The sequence below is a fragment of the Rhagoletis pomonella genome, unplaced genomic scaffold, assembly GCF_013731165.1.
Source record: "Rhagoletis pomonella isolate Grant_MI unplaced genomic scaffold, Rhpom_1.0 Rhpom_scaffold_00013, whole genome shotgun sequence".
NCBI classification, from domain to species: domain Eukaryota; kingdom Metazoa; phylum Arthropoda; class Insecta; order Diptera; family Tephritidae; genus Rhagoletis; species Rhagoletis pomonella.
The window spans coordinates 2,518,275-2,535,367 of record NW_023458567.1 but is presented as its reverse complement, the minus strand read 5'-3'; the positions used below and the strand labels follow the sequence as shown (position 1 = coordinate 2,535,367).

At 38.9% G+C, this 17,093-nt stretch overlaps 2 protein-coding genes across 6 annotated transcripts in view; one reads left to right on the top strand and one right to left on the bottom strand.

Annotated features, from left to right (window-relative positions):
- Positions 1 to 13,310, top strand: part of LOC118748476 (COMM domain-containing protein 10) — a 61,108-nt gene extending 47,798 nt beyond the window's left edge. The window contains exon 3 of the mRNA XM_036482941.1: positions 11,652 to 13,310. The gene's annotated coding sequence lies outside the window, so the exon portion shown is untranslated. The remainder of the gene's footprint in view (positions 1 to 11,651) is intronic.
- The window catches only part of LOC118748472 (cytospin-A), a 23,422-nt gene continuing 9,069 nt past the window's right edge, over positions 2,741 to 17,093 (bottom strand). For 3 of the 5 annotated variants that reach the window (XM_036482933.1, XM_036482930.1, XM_036482931.1), the window contains exons 2-12: positions 7,941 to 8,983; positions 7,711 to 7,851; positions 7,299 to 7,475; positions 6,164 to 7,096; positions 5,945 to 6,088; positions 5,700 to 5,868; positions 4,630 to 4,778; positions 4,190 to 4,321; positions 3,910 to 4,114; positions 3,438 to 3,712; positions 2,741 to 3,347 (exon numbers count right to left, since the gene is read on the bottom strand). In XM_036482933.1, coding sequence (XP_036338826.1) covers positions 3,258 to 3,347; positions 3,438 to 3,712; positions 3,910 to 4,114; positions 4,190 to 4,321; positions 4,630 to 4,778; positions 5,700 to 5,868; positions 5,945 to 6,088; positions 6,164 to 7,096; positions 7,299 to 7,475; positions 7,711 to 7,851; positions 7,941 to 8,714 — 3,189 coding nt within the window. In that variant the 5' untranslated portion in view covers positions 8,715 to 8,983 and the 3' untranslated portion in view covers positions 2,741 to 3,257. Of the gene's footprint in view, positions 3,348 to 3,437; positions 3,713 to 3,909; positions 4,115 to 4,189; positions 4,322 to 4,629; positions 4,779 to 5,699; positions 5,869 to 5,944; positions 6,089 to 6,163; positions 7,097 to 7,298; positions 7,476 to 7,710; positions 7,852 to 7,940; positions 8,999 to 17,093 lie in introns of all 5 variants that reach the window. The other 2 variants (XM_036482932.1, XM_036482934.1) reach the window with 1 other exon arrangement.

The window sequence follows — 17,093 nt, the reverse complement described above, 5'->3', positions numbered from 1 at the left end:
ATACATATATCTATTCAGGTGAAATTCATATTTGTACTACTGAAATACATACATTTACGAATTCGCTACTGGACTCTACTCGCATTATTAGATTTATCTTCGTTGCAAAAAAAGAGTACTACAAGAATATAATTACTATTATTGTGACCGCTGTGACTTCTTCCTCTTGTGCCAAACCTCAGAAAGGTGGTTATTTTTGACGGCTCTTAGAGCTGTTTAGTTGAGTAACCCTTTCCCGTTTCGTTACGGGGCTGTCAGTGCCGGTTACCACCAGTAATTTTTTGTTTGATACGGTCTAATGTATACACAGCCAACCATCGAATGCCAACTGCAGATATTGAAATTGTGAATGGACTGATTTAGGACTGAATAATCGACAATAATGGCTTTGCGGCTCCCGCCGTTTTAATTTTAAAAGTCTACCGATTCCTATGGCTTGTAAACACGCCAAATATTGAGCTTTTGCTGATTAATCGGCGTCCTAAATCAGTTATAGAATCGAACATGTATAAACATGGCATTTTTCATAAAATTTGATAAGCGAAATTTCCACTAGGCATTGAAATAGCCAAAAATGTGGCGTTTTACGTTAAATTACCGGGAACTACTTACCTTAGGAAAATACTTTGCATTGAATATTAGGTTTTTTATGAATGTTTTATAAAAATTCTTTTATTGTGATGTAATTATAAATAGTTCTTAAACACTATGTTGTAAGCTTGAGAGAAATATAATACTCATGCCCCTAGTATACGAATATTTAAGTAAAAAATGATATTTTGGTTGTATTTAATTATTTGGAGAACGTAAAATTTTTAACAAATAAGAGTATGAAAAAATATTGTTAACACAGGATACAAAGCATCAGTATCTTTATTTCTAAACCGCACTAGAAGAAAAGTTCTGACTTACGCAACGTAGTTTAAAACCAACATGTAACAGTGGTTGCGCACATTTGGTATTACAATCTACTGAGGTTTAGAAATGAAAGAGACTGATGCTTTGTGATTTAACGTTTTGTAGTGCACCCTCAATAACACGGGAGAAAATTGTAAAAAATGCACAAAATTAAAATTTTTCTTTAATATTCTGCTATAATTTAATCGTTAGAAACTACATGTCACGTCATACTAGTCAAGAAAATGTGAACAAATATTGTAAAAATTTTCCCATTAGTTTAAAGCTTAAATTAAGTCCAACATTTTTAGAGTATTATTTCTTAAATACAATTACAAGTTTAACGACTAAAAATGAGAACTGTTCAAACTGTTTGAAAAGCTGCACATTTTATGTAACACATTTATATGAACTGTTGTTAAAAATCAATCGAAAAAATAAAATTTGAAACGCTCCTAAAATTTAACTAATATGTTTCACTTCAACCTGCAGTAGCAAAACGGATGCGGTAAGTAATAGCAAACAATGTACAAGTTTACATGGTACTAGCAAAAATTCTTTTTTTATACAGGGTACTCGCCCAGGAGATAATTTCAGGAGTAAGAAGCCCTTCCGAAAGGCTTTCCTGAGAGTCAAGAGGCCTTACAATCTACATTCCTTTCTTCTTTGTATGGAGGCACAAATTGAAGGGCTTCTTCTTTCGCTACCCGTGGAAGGGCTTTTATATAAGGCCTTTTGGAGGAGTTCTTTTAAAGTTGCTTCTTTAATTTATAAAAAGCATACATCTTTTAACTGGTGAAGTACTGGTACTTTTCGGAAATTTGGCCACCTTATTGCTGCAGGCTCCTTTGTAACACAACGTCAAGGCGCTCGCCGCCACAAATCGGAGCGGCTCGGCCAAACACTAACATTAGGTGCGTTCAGAATTGGAACTTAGTTCTGTTAACAAGGAATTTCCATAAATTATAATTTGAAAATAAAAGAGACTGATGCTTTGTCTGGATGCATTTCTGAACACACCCATATGTGTAAGCGCCAATTTATTTATGTATTGCTGCAGGGATGTGTCGGAAAGTCTTATTTATATACGCAAATACATGTCGTGTAAGAACACTTTACAAAAGTACGTTCCCACGGTACGTAATTCGCTCTCCCATTCGTAATTGTGACCCCAATTACCCTACGAATTACGTCATTCGCCATAAAAAATTTTGAGAGCGAATCACCTCATTTGTAAGTAATTCAGTCTCAATTACCTTGCGAATTACGAACAAATCGTTGTCTTCCGTAATTTTTGTCGGAATTTCATTGAAATTGCGGGTTTATTAATGGCGAAAAAAATTTTTTCTGTAGTACCTGGAATTAATATAAAAAAAAAATTAAAAATAAATAAATTTAAATCTTTATTTTAACTTACTTTTTTCTCCATCATCGGGTGTTCACAGCAAAACACAAGAACAAGAAGTGGAACTGCCAAACGAATTACGGATGCGTCGCAGAAACATGGTAATTCGCGAAGTACTTCAGTCTTTATTATTTGTTTACCTAGTTCCGTTAGAATTGTCTGTAATTTTTTTTACTTCTCATGCACCTATTAAATGCATACATCTTTTATTTACGCGTTTCATGTTTTTTTCTCTGCAATTTCCATGCAATTTGTATATTCCCAACACTAAATTCCCTTCAGTTTATCAACGTAAACTTCCAAATTTATTTTGCTCAAATAAGCTTAAGAAATAAATTTTCAATCAGCACGTGGCACCCTGTATTGACAATGTGAACTTTCCATACGCGCCCTTGCCTGAATTTCGGACACGCCCATTCTACCAGGCGCGCATGAACAACCAGCAAGCGCGAACAACAATGTTTCTAGCAAACCGTATACAGAAAAGCAGCGCAACATAGTTGCTAAACACAAATCAAAAGAAAATGTTGCATGCACAGCAAGGAAGCGCTTGCTGCAATGTCGCAGCAAAGTTTCGCAACATTGTTGCTATACTCAAATCAATAAATCATTAATCTTGCTTTTATTCAATAAATTAAATATGTGTAAAGTAATTACAATAATAAAAATGAAAAATTAAAATAAAATAATCTATGGAACAAGAGTGTGATACTAAAGTGTATGTGTTACGCCATTGCCACTAAATGTGTTTCTTTTTTGTTTGTAAGTCTACATTATACTGCGATTAAGTCTTAATATTTTCCCATTTTCGTTTATTTTGTTGGACTGAAAGCACATGCACACGCAGCAGCAGCCGCCGCACGCAGGGTAACAAAAGCGCATTAAAAGTGCCAGGTTCCTACATTAACGTTACGTCTCAGCTCAATAAGTAATTGATTATGCAAGCTTGCTGCACCTACGTCTCGAAATGTTTATAAATTGCAGTAACGTAGGTCATCACCTGCGTCCAGTCGGGTCTTTCAATCTGACACATATCGTTGATATTCTATTGAAGAGCAGACAAAGGAGCCAAATTAATATTTATTTAGTCTATTCACATATACAGACTATGTAAAGGTTTTATGCTAATACTTGCCAGCGTCGTTTGAATGCCTACAGACTCCGCCGCCGCAAACGCCAACGAGAAGTTACGTCGCTTATTTGTCGGATTAAGTGTATCGTAGGGTATACGATCTGGCAGATAGGAATGCAATATCGCACAAAGCGCCAAACCGTCGTTCCAAGACGAACTGAAATTCGTTATATCTATATTGCGATAGCCAACTGTTTTATTTTGACACCATTTCAGCAGTGCATTTCGCTTCGAGCCACCATTTTTCGCCAGCATATTCAAAGGATCTTTGCGTTCGCCTACAAAAAATAGAAAATAAATGACGATGATAACCAAATGTAGAAAAAGTTGAACTGAAGTCAAAAAAAAAGAAATTTTAAGTTTTTAAGTGATTTAAGGATACCCCAAAAATTAGCACTTAAAATTTTTCTAGCCGAAGTATATGAACTTAGGCCTTCTTTCGGGCGTTTCTCTACTCCCGTGCCGGTTTACTTACCACTAATAAGGGATTTGCCGGTCACATTGTTCAATCCACTAAAATGATGTAGATTAGAGACTAAGGAAGAATGCGTTGTAGCTGCTGGCGATGCTTGCTGTTGTTGTTGTTGCTCACGCAAAGGGCCTTTAGAAGGAATTGAGCTATTGGATTGACTGTTGCTTGTGTTGGTGGCTGGTGTCGTTGCTGTGGTCTGTAGACGGATCTAAAAACAGTTCACAAAGAAAGTAGTGTAAATACTCGTAAAAAGTGAAAACGCAACGTTTCATTCGGCGCTTACATTCTCACTCCAGTCGGTATTTGTAACACCCGTATTCCCGGCTGTCGGCAGCAAATTGGAGGTTATATCTGGCGCGGCGCTATTTAAGCTGGATGTGGAGCTGTAATGTGACTCAGCCTCCTCTACTTTGGGCTGGAAAAGGCAAAAACAAATCATTAGATTTCCATTTCTATAGTTTTTTCATGACAGAAATATACTCGGAGGTCAGCAATTGTCTGACTGAGGACCGACCACTTTTCTATTACGTTAGGATGTGGCGAGGACATGGAATCGCAACTTGCTACTAAAGCTGCACTTACATGGGGCGATTTTTTGGGCAATTCAACTTTGATAAACAAAAATCTCGTCGAGTAGTCAGCAAGTCAAATTTTGCAGGCGATTATCGCCTTTTAATAAATCGCCTCATTGCAAATGCATCTTAATCATCGTTTTATCCTTACTTTATTGTTTTCAATGCTTTCGATAAGCGTTTTCACCGACAACCGCGAGTCCTGACGATTCAAGCTGCTGCCGATTTTGCTACGTCGTGAAGCCATTTCCTGTTGGACTGTGCTCAACACTGATTGCTGTGTTTCGTTTTGTTGCATTTCTGCATGGTAGGAAAGTATGAAATACACAAATGTGAACAAAAACAAAAGCTAGTAGTAAAATAAATAGGACAATCAAGGTTACAGTTAGTGTCAAATGTAAGTGTACCCCTTGTTCTAATATAATATTCACAATTATTTTCTTGAACAATTTTCTTCAATAATTATTAACCGACTTGGCAAAAAGGAGAAGGTTATCAATTCGTCGAAATATTTTCGTTTTATTTTTTATTTTTATGTATATTACCTCATAACTTTGGACCACGTTAACTGATTTCTATAATTCTTTTTTTAAAAGAAAGGTGTTACTTCACAGGTGGTCCCATACTAATTTGTTTTAAATCTGATCATTGGATCATGAAGAAATTTACGATTATCTTAAATTTGTATATGAGAATTAATTCGGTTTTGTTTTTTGTTTAAAAATTACTTGTTTATGAAAATAGTATAGTTCATTCACCATATAAGTCAACTATTTATATAAAGTTCGCAAAAAATCAAAAAATTTTCGGGTATGCCGTTTTGTATCCCGTTCAATTTCAGTAAAACAAAGTGCAAGTTTCAAGTCGCTAGAAATTACCGTTGATTTTTTAGATTTGTTTTGTGGAGGAAGTTGCGCATTTTCTTCCATATAAAAATAGATTTTTATCACGCGTTATATAGAAGAAAAAATTGAAAGGTATACAAAACTAGTACACAGTTTCTAGACATTTTGAATCAAATTTTTGAAATTTTGATGAAAATTTTTGGAACTTTTGTGAACTTTACATAAAGTGTGAAACTTTGATTTATATGGTTTATGTTATAGAACGATCGATATTGTCTTAAATAATTAATGAAAATAATTTTTCATGAAAATAATTGTGAATATATTAGAACAAGGTGTACACTTACATTTGACCCTGACTGTATGCGGCACTTACGTTGCTTCGTCAACTTGTCGATTTGCTGCTCCAACAGCCGTATCTTCTCCTTTTGCGTCTTATTGTCAAGCACAAGCTGTTCGCGTGCACTCAACGCTTCAGTCTTAAAATCGTTGGCAACCCGTACGGTCATTAATAGATCCGACTGGAACTGTTGCCATTCCTCCGCCTGAAAGGAATGGGAAAATTTTTTAAATTTAACACAAAAAATTTTTGAACAAACTTTTTTATAATTCTTCGCCTACCTCTTGCTTCCGCAGATTCACCTCCTCCTCCAGCTGCTTTTCGGTCGTGTTCAGCTTACTCTCCACATCGCCCAAATGCTTCTGCGTTTCGCTGAGTAAATTCTGCAGTTGCTGCTTGTCTTCCAAGTGGCATTTACATTGCACCTGTTAGGTCAACCAATCAGACAAATGCAATCGAAGTCAACATTTGAAATTTTTTTATTTCTGCATAAAACGTACCTGCAATTCGGCGGTGCTCTCGACTAGCTGCTGATGCTCGCCACTCAGCTTGTCCTTCTCCTGCTGCAACTGCTCCAGCCGATATTCTAGATGCGAGACGGCACACTTCGCATTATTCTTGGCCACCTTGCACTCCTCGGTCACACCGGAAAGCTGCTCTTTTAAACGTCTTATCTCCGCCTGACTCCGCGAGTACTGATCCTGCATCTCGGCCACACGCTCCTCGAGCGCATCTTTCTCCTTGCGTGCCGCATCCAATAAATCGGTTAAATCTGTCTTTTCGCCACGCGCCAAATCTTGTTCCAGCTCCTCGATCTTGGAGCGTGCATTTTCCAGCAGCGTACTTAAGCGGCTTATCTCGATGCTGTGCTGGGAGATCTCCTCTTTGGCCTGCGCTAGCTGTTGTTCCATTTGTTTGCGTTCGGCATTTGCCGCATCGACGGTGGAATCCAGCAGCCCGTTGCGTTCACGAGCGCGTGTGCAGTCCGCCATAGAGGCATCCAATTGCTGACGCAACTCTTGCATTTCTGCGTTGAGCTCCTCCTGCTTGACGAGTATGCCTTCGCGTTCCTCCTGCGACGTTTTAATCAGATCGAGTAGTTTACGTTCGCGCTCAGAGGAGCTAATTTCCGTGCGTAGCGTATTGATTTGGGTGCGTGAATCGTTTAGTTTCTCCGTTTGGCGACAGAGTGTCTGAAAAAGCACATCCTTCTCCTCGGCCAAGCGTTCGTTTTCCGCTTGTGCATCACTCAATTGGGCCTGCAAGTCAGCCAGCTCTTGGAGTGTGGCCTGAAGTTCTTCATTGGTGGAGTAGTGCGTCTCCTCCATTTGAATGATCTTATCCTGCAGACAGGCAACCGAGATTTCACTAGACGACGAGTGTTTGTCCCAGTCGGGCGTGAGACAGGGCGTTCCCACATCGTTATCGGTGAACTGGGGAGAAAAGGAGAATAGGGAGACACACGTACAATTTTAATCATTTGAAAACTAGACATACATACATAAGTTCTCGGTCATAAGAAGCTGAACATAAATTTTTGATAAATCAAAAACTGGGCAAATTAGCTAAACTTCTATTAATAAAATTTTATTTTCCAAACAAGATCTCTTTGGCGAATTGTTTCCATTAACTTACACTTGGCAGCGCAATCGATGCCGGCGCCGAACTGTGTAAACGCTGGGAATCCTGTATGATTTGATGTTTCTCCGCATCTGATAACGGCGAATTGACGACATCACGCAAGCGATTGCGCAACGATTCATTCTCGTACTTGAGATTTGCCACCTCCAATTGACTTTTCTCCTGCTGGGTCTGTGAGAAAGACAAATTAATTTAATGGTTTGCATGTGAGCAGAAAATGACGAGTGCCAGTTTTAATTGAATCTCATAGCTCGCATGTGCCAATTAAACAACTGTAAATCACTGCCGAGCACACGGCTCAAAAACGAAAAATAGAAACTTTTGTAAGACTTCGGTGGCCCTTGACTTCGATGAGTTTTCAGTAGAGTTTCCAATTACCACTCACTGCACCCCACAGCCCACCTACCTGCATCTTATGCAGCTCCGCCTTTAGCTTGGCGACTTCACTCTGGTAGGGCAGTAATTCGGCAATACGCGCTTCCAGTAAAAGTTTCTCATGCCCCATACGTTCTAGCTGCGCTTGCAGATCCTGCATTTTGTTGTTAGCCTGCAACGAAAAAAAAAAAATAAAAATAAATAAATATCCAATTCTGAGTAACCACATATAAACACTCATTCCACAAAGTGCTCACTCACCTCTAATAGTTGTTGCTGTTGTTGTTGTTGTTGCTGCAATAGTTGCTCGTTGTTGATGAATTGCTGATAATTGGCCGCGTTCAACTTGTACAGATCGATGCCCGCTTCAGCTGCTGTTGCGGTGACACCACGTTGCGTTGGCAGCGGCGCCTGAGCAGCCGTTGCGCTGCTAATCAATTCACCGCCTGTGTAATTATTATTTGTTGCTGCCGCGACTGCTGTGGCCGCTGTATTAACCGCGGAATTGTGACTTCCCGGCGCGGCAGCTATTGTCGTCATTACATTGCCAGCTGGTGCGGCGGCAACTACGATATCGGCGCGTGGTGGTGGTTGTGGAGGCTGCGCGCCCGCGTTGGCGGGCAATTGCTTCGGCTGCTTCTGACCCTTCTTGGTGGCGCCGGCAACTTTTGGCTTCTTGTGCGGCAAAGTATTAGCGTTGTTCACCGCTGATATGGCGTTGTTGTGCGCGCTGCGCAGCGTTTCGGGTGTGCGACTGCGCGTACGCGCTGCCAATGGTGCAACAAGATTCAAATCACCGTCGCCCACGTCAACGCCGCGCTCCGTGGCCGGATCGATTGGCGGATAGAAAGTGGCGGACGAGGCGGTAGCGCCGGCTGCTGCTTGCTGCTGTGCCGCTGCTGGCTCCTGACTGCTGCCGACCGTATTCAGCGAAGTGCTGGACTGCGATTTGTGGCGGTTGCTCGATGAGGAGGAGTGCTTCGAGGAACCCGAGGGTCCTTGCCCTCTGCGGAACAACGATTTCAATTTGATCATTGTTTTTTTTTTTGTATTTGATTTATAAGAATGTAGGAGACGTGAAAGGGGCTGGGAAGTGTGGGTTTTTTGGAGGTGAATTTCGGGCTGGTGCGCTGCGGAGGCGCGTAATTATTTTTAGTCGGTTACGACGGTAATTGTCCAATGTATTTTTTTTTTGTTCTCGCAGAACTCGTTGTTTTTCTTAATTATACACTTAACTCAAAGTTTTTCTGTCTTTTATTTATTATCTTTTTACTTTTGCTACTTTCAGTTCCATTTCGCATTTACTGTAAAAAAAAGTACTGTTCCAAATTATTTGTACCTTGCATTCGTTCACAGTCGTTTCGGGTCTTAATTAAACTAACAGCCAAATTCATAAAAAAATTACAGAAGACTTTAACTCCAAAATGTTTAAATCGAAAATTTGTATGAAAATGTCACTTTATAGAGCTCTTTAAATCTATTTTATTTTTTATGAATAGTACCATAAAAATCAGCGATGTGAAATCTAGTGGAAAGTTAAGAAAAGCGTACTCGACAGAATTCGAACGTGCTGGGTACTCCTTGATAGCAGAAGCAGTTGTTTCAGCAAACCATAGAATATTTTAATATAAATATGTATGTATGTATTGATATTGAAATTTTCACGGCAGCCAACATGGCGAAGCTTTTAACAGCATGTGACCTTACACAGATTAATGTTAATTCGTAGGCCATTGCTTTGAACTCAGTGAGAGCGAATGGGACCTGAATATCGGCATCGAATTACGGTAATATCGTTACAGAAGTGATAGTGATATCGATAAACCTAACGATAAGCATACAGATATACAAACTTAAATCGATAGACGAAGATCAATAGCGATATTAATAAATTCGTAAGACAAACGAACGGCAATATACTACAAAAATTACTAAATAACCACTAAAAATATATAAATATCAACCCATAATCTTTAATAATAATTAGGTAAATACCGAAAATCGATAAACATTGACGAAAATCGATAAATATTGATGAAAATCGATAAATATCGTCAAAAAAGGATAAATATTTACAACGAATCGATAAATGACTCGGCATAATTGATAACGTTCAAAAAAAAAATCGACAAAAAACGATGAATTTCGATAAAATCGTTCAATATCTATTTCTAGCAAATTTTTAAACAAAGATGATAATTTGTAACGAAAAAATTTATGAATACATACATATATGCTCTTCGGTCACCGCAAGCGTCACACCAGCAGCACTTTATTATTAACTTTAACCAAACTAATTGTATGTATGTACACACCGTGAATGTCGATGCTTTTAATATTAACCAGAGATGATGAAAACAGTCCTAAGCGCAATTAACATTTAACTTTTAAGAGCAAAATACATACACAAATATGTGTCTTATATTTTGTGCAAAAAGTGAAATTCGCTGTTCGATCCCACCAGCCAATCACTCGGCTAGCTACCATCCGACACGCTACTGTAGGTAGAATGCACAACAGCATGCAACGCTGTGACGACGATCAATGCAACAGTGGGGGAAGTATGCAGCATAAATACATACATATGTATGTACTTATTGAGTAAGTAGAAGGGGGGTAATAATGTATAAAAATTCAAACAAATCGACAAGCCGACAGCCAAAGGGGACAAAGCGTCGATTGTTCATTGGCTTGATTGCCGTCGCTGGCGCTGAGACAGACACGCAAAACTGCATTAAAGCAGTGTTGCATGCCACAGTAACATAGGTACCATTCGCCCAAAATGTGGTATCTAAAGAAAGAAAATATAAGAAAAAACCGAATGAATGCAAGCAAGAACTGTACACCACACAGCCACTGAAGGCTGTTTTTAATCCAAGGAAATCCGTTGCAGTTTGTGGTTACTGCTTTAATTGAAGATATACTATGTATGTACATGCGTATTTACATACAGGTTTCTATGTACATATATATTTCTGTACAGGGTGTATCGTTTGGTATTTTCCATCACTTTATTGAGCTAATAAGCAGATACATCAAATCTGTTGATTTCAAACTTGCTACAGAATTACTAAAACTACAAGAATTTGCCTTGGTCTGGTATAAACCATAATACAAATATTTATCTATATATTATTTATTTAATTTTTACATTTTTATTAATTTTTTTTCAAAGTTTTTGGAAAAAAAATTAATTAATAAAAAATAAGTGATCAAAACTCGTAAAGAAGTAGTGTCCCAAGATTTTCATTTGGCAAAAACAAAAACATTAAAATTAAAATAAGTAAATTAAAACCCTTTAATTTTTAAAAACTTTACATCCTACGGGCAACGTTTTCAAACGTATTGTATTGAAATATGTAGTTCACCCGTATTTTGTTTGAATAAATTGCATTAAGCGTATTAATTGGCTTCTGAATCAGTTATCAGAATGAATGCCAAGTGTTTGTATTCGCTTTGAATGGGTTAATCAAGGCACAACAATAACTTAATTGTACTCGAGAACTTTGAAACAAACAAACGTAGCTGAATTAAAAGAAATATTAATTTGAAAAATTCGAAGCTAAGCACAGAAAACCAGATTCTTTTTTTTTTTTAAATTGGACTATGGAGTAGTATGCAGTACATACATAAAAGCATGTGCGAAACAAAATTTAAATAAAAAAAATTCTATAAACAATTCGTTTGTGCTGATCAATTTTTTTGCTTCCAAGTCTATACAACAAAATAAAAATAAATGAATAAAAAGTTTAAATAAAAAAACATAATCCAAAAAACTTATACTAAAAAACTTAAATAAATAATGTTAAAACTTAAAAAACGAGATGATTTAAGGAATCATGAAAAAATTTATAATTTTATTATTGTATTTTGTTTTTTTTTTTTAACTAAAAAAATATGTTTTTCGCATTCTAAAAATTATTTAAAAAACCCTAATTGCATCGTAAATATTTTCATTTTTACTTTTCCGAGATTCTAGATATATCAAGCACCCATCGCCAAAAGAACGAACATCGGAATCTTCAAAACCTCGCATTATTTACAAAACAACGCAATAGTAATCTTTTCAAAATAAATAAATATGTAAACTAAACGCACAGCAATAAAGGAAGGAAGGCGGCCGCGTTGTGTTAAGAATATTTAATCAAAAACCTGCTGACGTTCAGAAAAGTTAGGGGCTGAGAGAGAATGCTTACAGCAAGTATTTGCATAGATAAATACGTACTCGTGTATTGTTGCTGATTCACGAGCGATAAAGAAAACAACAACATTTGCCATACAAAAAAATAACAAATGAAGCCCACATCAATGAATAAGGCAAAAATAAAGAGATAATAAAGAAACAGAAAAGAGCCTCTAAGTACAACGGAAAGATAAAAAACGAATCAAAAGGTTTGTGCAAGATAACATTTGCAATATGGCGAAAAAAGTGGTATGCGCACGCAGCGGGGAAAAAATTTTCGGCGCTTACAAAATTGTCTCTTGATTCAGAAAGAAATAGTGGCTGAGCGCGCTAGCCTCACGATGCAATAATAAGAGATGACGTACCTAGTAATATTTTATAGATTATAAAAACTTTTTGGGGCTTGTTAAAATTTTAGTCATCGTCATTTGGAAATTTACTATACCTTCTAAAATCCAATTTAACATTTTATTTACGAAGTTTACGCGGTTACGAGGCACGTAAGCGTTTAGATGAATACCCATAATACATATATTTTATGTTTTCTTTTTAATTAATATTTTTTTACTTCTTCCTCACAGGCACACATTTCGCTCTGCTTTAACATTTTCTTTTTTTTATTATGAAGGAACCATAATCAAAACGAGGACAAGGCAACACATTTCGAGGCTGTCAAAATGAGAAATATCAGAAAGCAGTTGCATGAGTTACACTTTGCTTGTTAAGTGTTTTTCGAAAGCGGTTTTTTTTTTTTGGTTTCCGAAAAGCGAGTTGCATGGACAATTTCGGAAAACGCTTTTTGGCTTTTCACTCAGCGAATGAATTTCTGACAATCTACTACTGCGGTACTAAAATGCAACCTAGAGCCGCTTTGCCGGTTGTTGATTATTTCTCTTCATTATAATAACCGTTATTTTCAGTTTGAACATTAATTTATTATTCATAACTAAACAATTAAGTTCCGAAAAATAATTAATGAAAAGCATTTCTGCTGTTTCATTCAAAATTAAGCGTTATTGTGTCACACGGCAAAACTCGATCAGTTTTACAGTACTTGCTGCAGAAATAAAAATTGCTAGTGCAGCACGAGCAAGCTGTAATATATTTTATATTTTAATTTCTGAAACAGATTTCCGAAATGTGACAGAAAGGTCTTCCGACTGTTCACACGTGGAAATAAATTTCTCTTTCTCAATTTGAAATTGGAATTGTGTGGAAAAGTTGGAAACATTGCCAAGTCTGGCAGGCGCTAAATATAGAAATAAAAGTAGCTTATTCCTTTTTTATTTTAATGTGTCGAAATCGAAATAGCTTCGCTGTAAAATTAAAAAAATATTTTTTTAAAGGCAAATTGAATTTTCTAAGCGAGCTTAAGCGGACGGATTAGAGCGAGAAGTTGCCTTTTATTATTAAAATTTTTTTTTTTTGAGATTTAATTCCAGCTCAAAACTAAACAAAAAACCCATAATAATAATAATAGATTGGCGCTTACACATATGTTAGTGTTTGGCCGAGCTTCTCCTCTGACCGGAGCGGAGGGACCTATAGTTTTACGCCGACTCCGAACGGCGATTGTATTTTTATGAGAAGCTGTTTTTCATGGCAGAAATACACTCGGAGGTTTGCCATTTCCTGCCGACGGACGACCGCTGTTAAGAAAACCCCTTTTTCGATATTTTTTGCGATGTTGCTTTGACCAGGGTTTGAACCCAGGCGTTGCGGAGTGGAAGCGCGCACTGCTTACCACTACATACATACATATGCATTTATTTTTGGCTCTTCGGGGAAACTACGGTTGTTGTTGTTGTTGTAGCGGCTACAACCCCGCCCAGATCGGCTGTTATCTCAGTCGTTGTCGTCGAGTTCCACTAACGGCAGCCCCAAGAAGCGTGGAGCCTCTATTGGGTCGGTCCACAGGGACGACGCCGTTAGGGTTGTGGGGTTTTCCGGGCATGCGAAGAGATGTTTCGAGTCGTGAGGGGTCTCTCCGCATGCCGGGCATCGTTCGGCACATCCGCATTTAGCCTACTCAGGTAGGAGTTTAGCCTGCTGCAGTAGCCAGAGCGAAGTTGGGCTATTGTTGTTCTGGTCTCCCGAGGCAGATGGAGCTCCGTCGCGTCAATGTCCGGTGTTTGTGTGCCTAGAACGGCATTCACAGGTCTTGAGTCTACATAACTCGAGACTGCGTCCCTGTGAATGCCGTTCAGGGCCTGTCTGTGAGCTGACGGCTCCAGAGGCTGCTTAATGAACCTCTGGACTACGTCCGTCAGTTCATATAGATGCCTCCTGACGTGCCTCGGCGAGGGCTCCTCTGCAAGCAGCTGTCTATTTGGGTGGCCACATCTGTGGCTCCCAACCAGAAACTGCTTGCAGAGCATCGTGTTGTGCTCCCTAATTGGGAGCATTTTCGCCTCATCGTAGAGGTGGTGTTCTGGTGACATCAGGAGGCATCCGGTCGCTGTCCTAAGTGCTGTATTTTGTACCGTCTGTAGCTTCGTCCACTGCGTCCTACGATCTTGCTCTGAAGCCCGTTACAGTTAAATTGAAGGACCTTCATGTGGTTCGGGAGACGTGTGGTGATGCGGGGTGTGAGGGATGTGTGTGGTCGTGCCGCAGTTGGCTGTGTGCGCTGCTGAGGTGGTTGCCGCCCTGTGGTGGTGGCGGGAGGCGTCGCAGTTGAGGGCTGCGACCGAGCAGCGCAACACGGGCCCTCGAAGTTCCTCGTCCAATCTCGCGTGGTGCGCAGACCTGAGCATGCCCTAAAGTGGCACCAGCCAAGGCAGGTGTTGCACATGACTGATGTCACATTACGGAATATCCTGGTCTTACATACCGTGCAGATTGTAGGAGGAACCAGGAGTTGTTGGCGGCGGCGTGTGGGTGGTGGTGCGGTTGTGTGTGTTCTGTGGTCTGTAGCCGTTGTGGTGTGGTCTATTGTGTTATGTTGTTGTGCTGTGATATTTGTGTGGGACTGCTCAGGTGGACTGGGGTTAGCCGTGGAGGCTGCTCTGTTAGAGCAACAGGGGGCCACAAAAGACGTGGTCCACTGCCGATGTGTCCGTCGTCCTGAGCAGACTCTGAGGTGACTCCACCCCTCGCTAGCATTGCACTTGACAGAGGTGGAGTTGTGGTGTAGTCGTCTCTGGCATACACAGCAGGTGTAGGTTTCTGGCCCTGGGTTTGACTCGATGCCAGCCCTGAGTAGGAGAAAACGTAGCGAATGTAGCCCTATGGACGAACAACTTCTGAGATACTTCGCCGACCTAAACGGGGTTAGATCGCCGAAACAACTGCCCTTGGTCGGGTAAACCCCGAGTCATTCCGGTACGTAGAACCGGCTGTCGTGGGATGGAAAACTACGGTTGTTGTTGTTGTAGCAGCATACAAATTCCCCAAAGACTTTTTGGGGAGTGTTGCTGGAGTGACAGTCCTTGGCCAGATATAAATCTGGGTCGTTCCGGTTACGTAGACCCGACTGTTGTGGGAACGGAAAACTACGGTCTTTCTGCGTGCTGACGCACACTTCGAAAGCTAAACCACCCTGTAGAGAAAATTACAGAATTGGATTTGCAAAAAACATAACATTAAATGAAAACAAAAAGGGTTAATTTCAAAAAGCCATCATCTTTTTACCCAGCAAACACAGTCTCTGGCGTTAGAGAAATATTTTGAATTTACATAAGATTTCTAATATAGGTTAGAGAACAATGTTAGAATTCGATTATAGAACGATTACAAAAACACTAGACATTAGAAACCGACTAGAATTCAAGGTTAGAATACGATTAGATATCTAACCATTTTCTTTATCAGCCTTATCATGAATTTTAATTTCGTGTGAACTCGTTCACATTTCGCCCATACAGTGTTCACCTATTGTACGTTAAATATTCACACTATCATATACCGTATTCACCAGTGAAATAACTGTCACTCGCACGCATAAAACCGCAAAACAATTGCTAAATTTTCACAAATGTACGAGATACTCGCAAGTATGCCCGAAATTTAAATTGTATTTAATGGCTTTGACAGCTGTTATCTCAACTTTGGAATTTCTATGTGCAATGCCGTTCACCCGAAATTGTTCCACATTCATGATAAAGTGAACCATTTCGTTGGACGAAATTTTTCACCGAATATTCATGATAAGGCTGTATATTGAGAACTAGGTCCTCTTTTTGTAGAGAATACTAAAATTCTCGAAAGTCTCCCTAATCGTCTTCTAACCTTCTACCTCAGAGAAACACATTAACCTAAATGTTTGTTTTGGGTAGCCACCTCTAAATAATAGGTTGCTTGAAAGTCCTAAAAAGAAATTTGTGTCAGTTTGCGAGAATATGCTGTGTGAGGTATGTATGTAACAGTCCGCACGTTGTCTACTTTCAATGGCTGTCAAACAGAAACTCAATGAGGCAGCTTGCTTAAAAATTTGACAGTACTTAACTTACTAACAAATTTTTGTTGACAGGAGCAATATTATATTTAAAGACTGCCAAATGCCAATTCGTACAATATTGCAATTTTAAAAATACTAGTTGTTAGAATGAATGAACGGAGAAATACATACATACATAAAGGCGGAATAATTACTGAGCTGAGCTGCAAAGCATACGGGTGCTATCCTGGTCACATCTACAAGCATTCTCTACAAGGCAACCGTACGCAAACAAATACACAAACTTACATATGTATGTACATATTTATCAGGTGAGCTGAACTCATTTCCTTTGGTTTTATTACTTTTGTTGTTAATTGTCTTCTAAGTAGCTTCGTTGTTTTCTTTTTCGAGTTATTCTCTTGGGCACATATTCGTAATTTTCTTTTAACTAGTTAAGCAACAAGCAGCAGTTTTGTGATGGAGACGACCATTAGTCATAGCCAACTCTAGCAGTAAAGGGCATTCTGTAGCTCCCGCAGAAGTTGACACACTATTTACGCTGCAGCTAGAAACGAGCATTCATTTGTCAGATAACATTATTTACTTCAGATCCATTTACTCCAATGTCGACAGTTAGCTGCGACTGGTTCTATGTAAACCATTTTTGGAGACACTGAAATACGATCGTGAGTTCGTGGTTCACATTGTTAGTCACTTACAGACTTGCATATGTATTTAGGTTATCACCCAGTCGGAAAATCGGTCATAAAAAAACTAAGGTTTCAATTAGGCACTCCATTCTTAGATGCCAGTTATTTAATAAGAAATCAAACGCTTGTTAGCATGCATC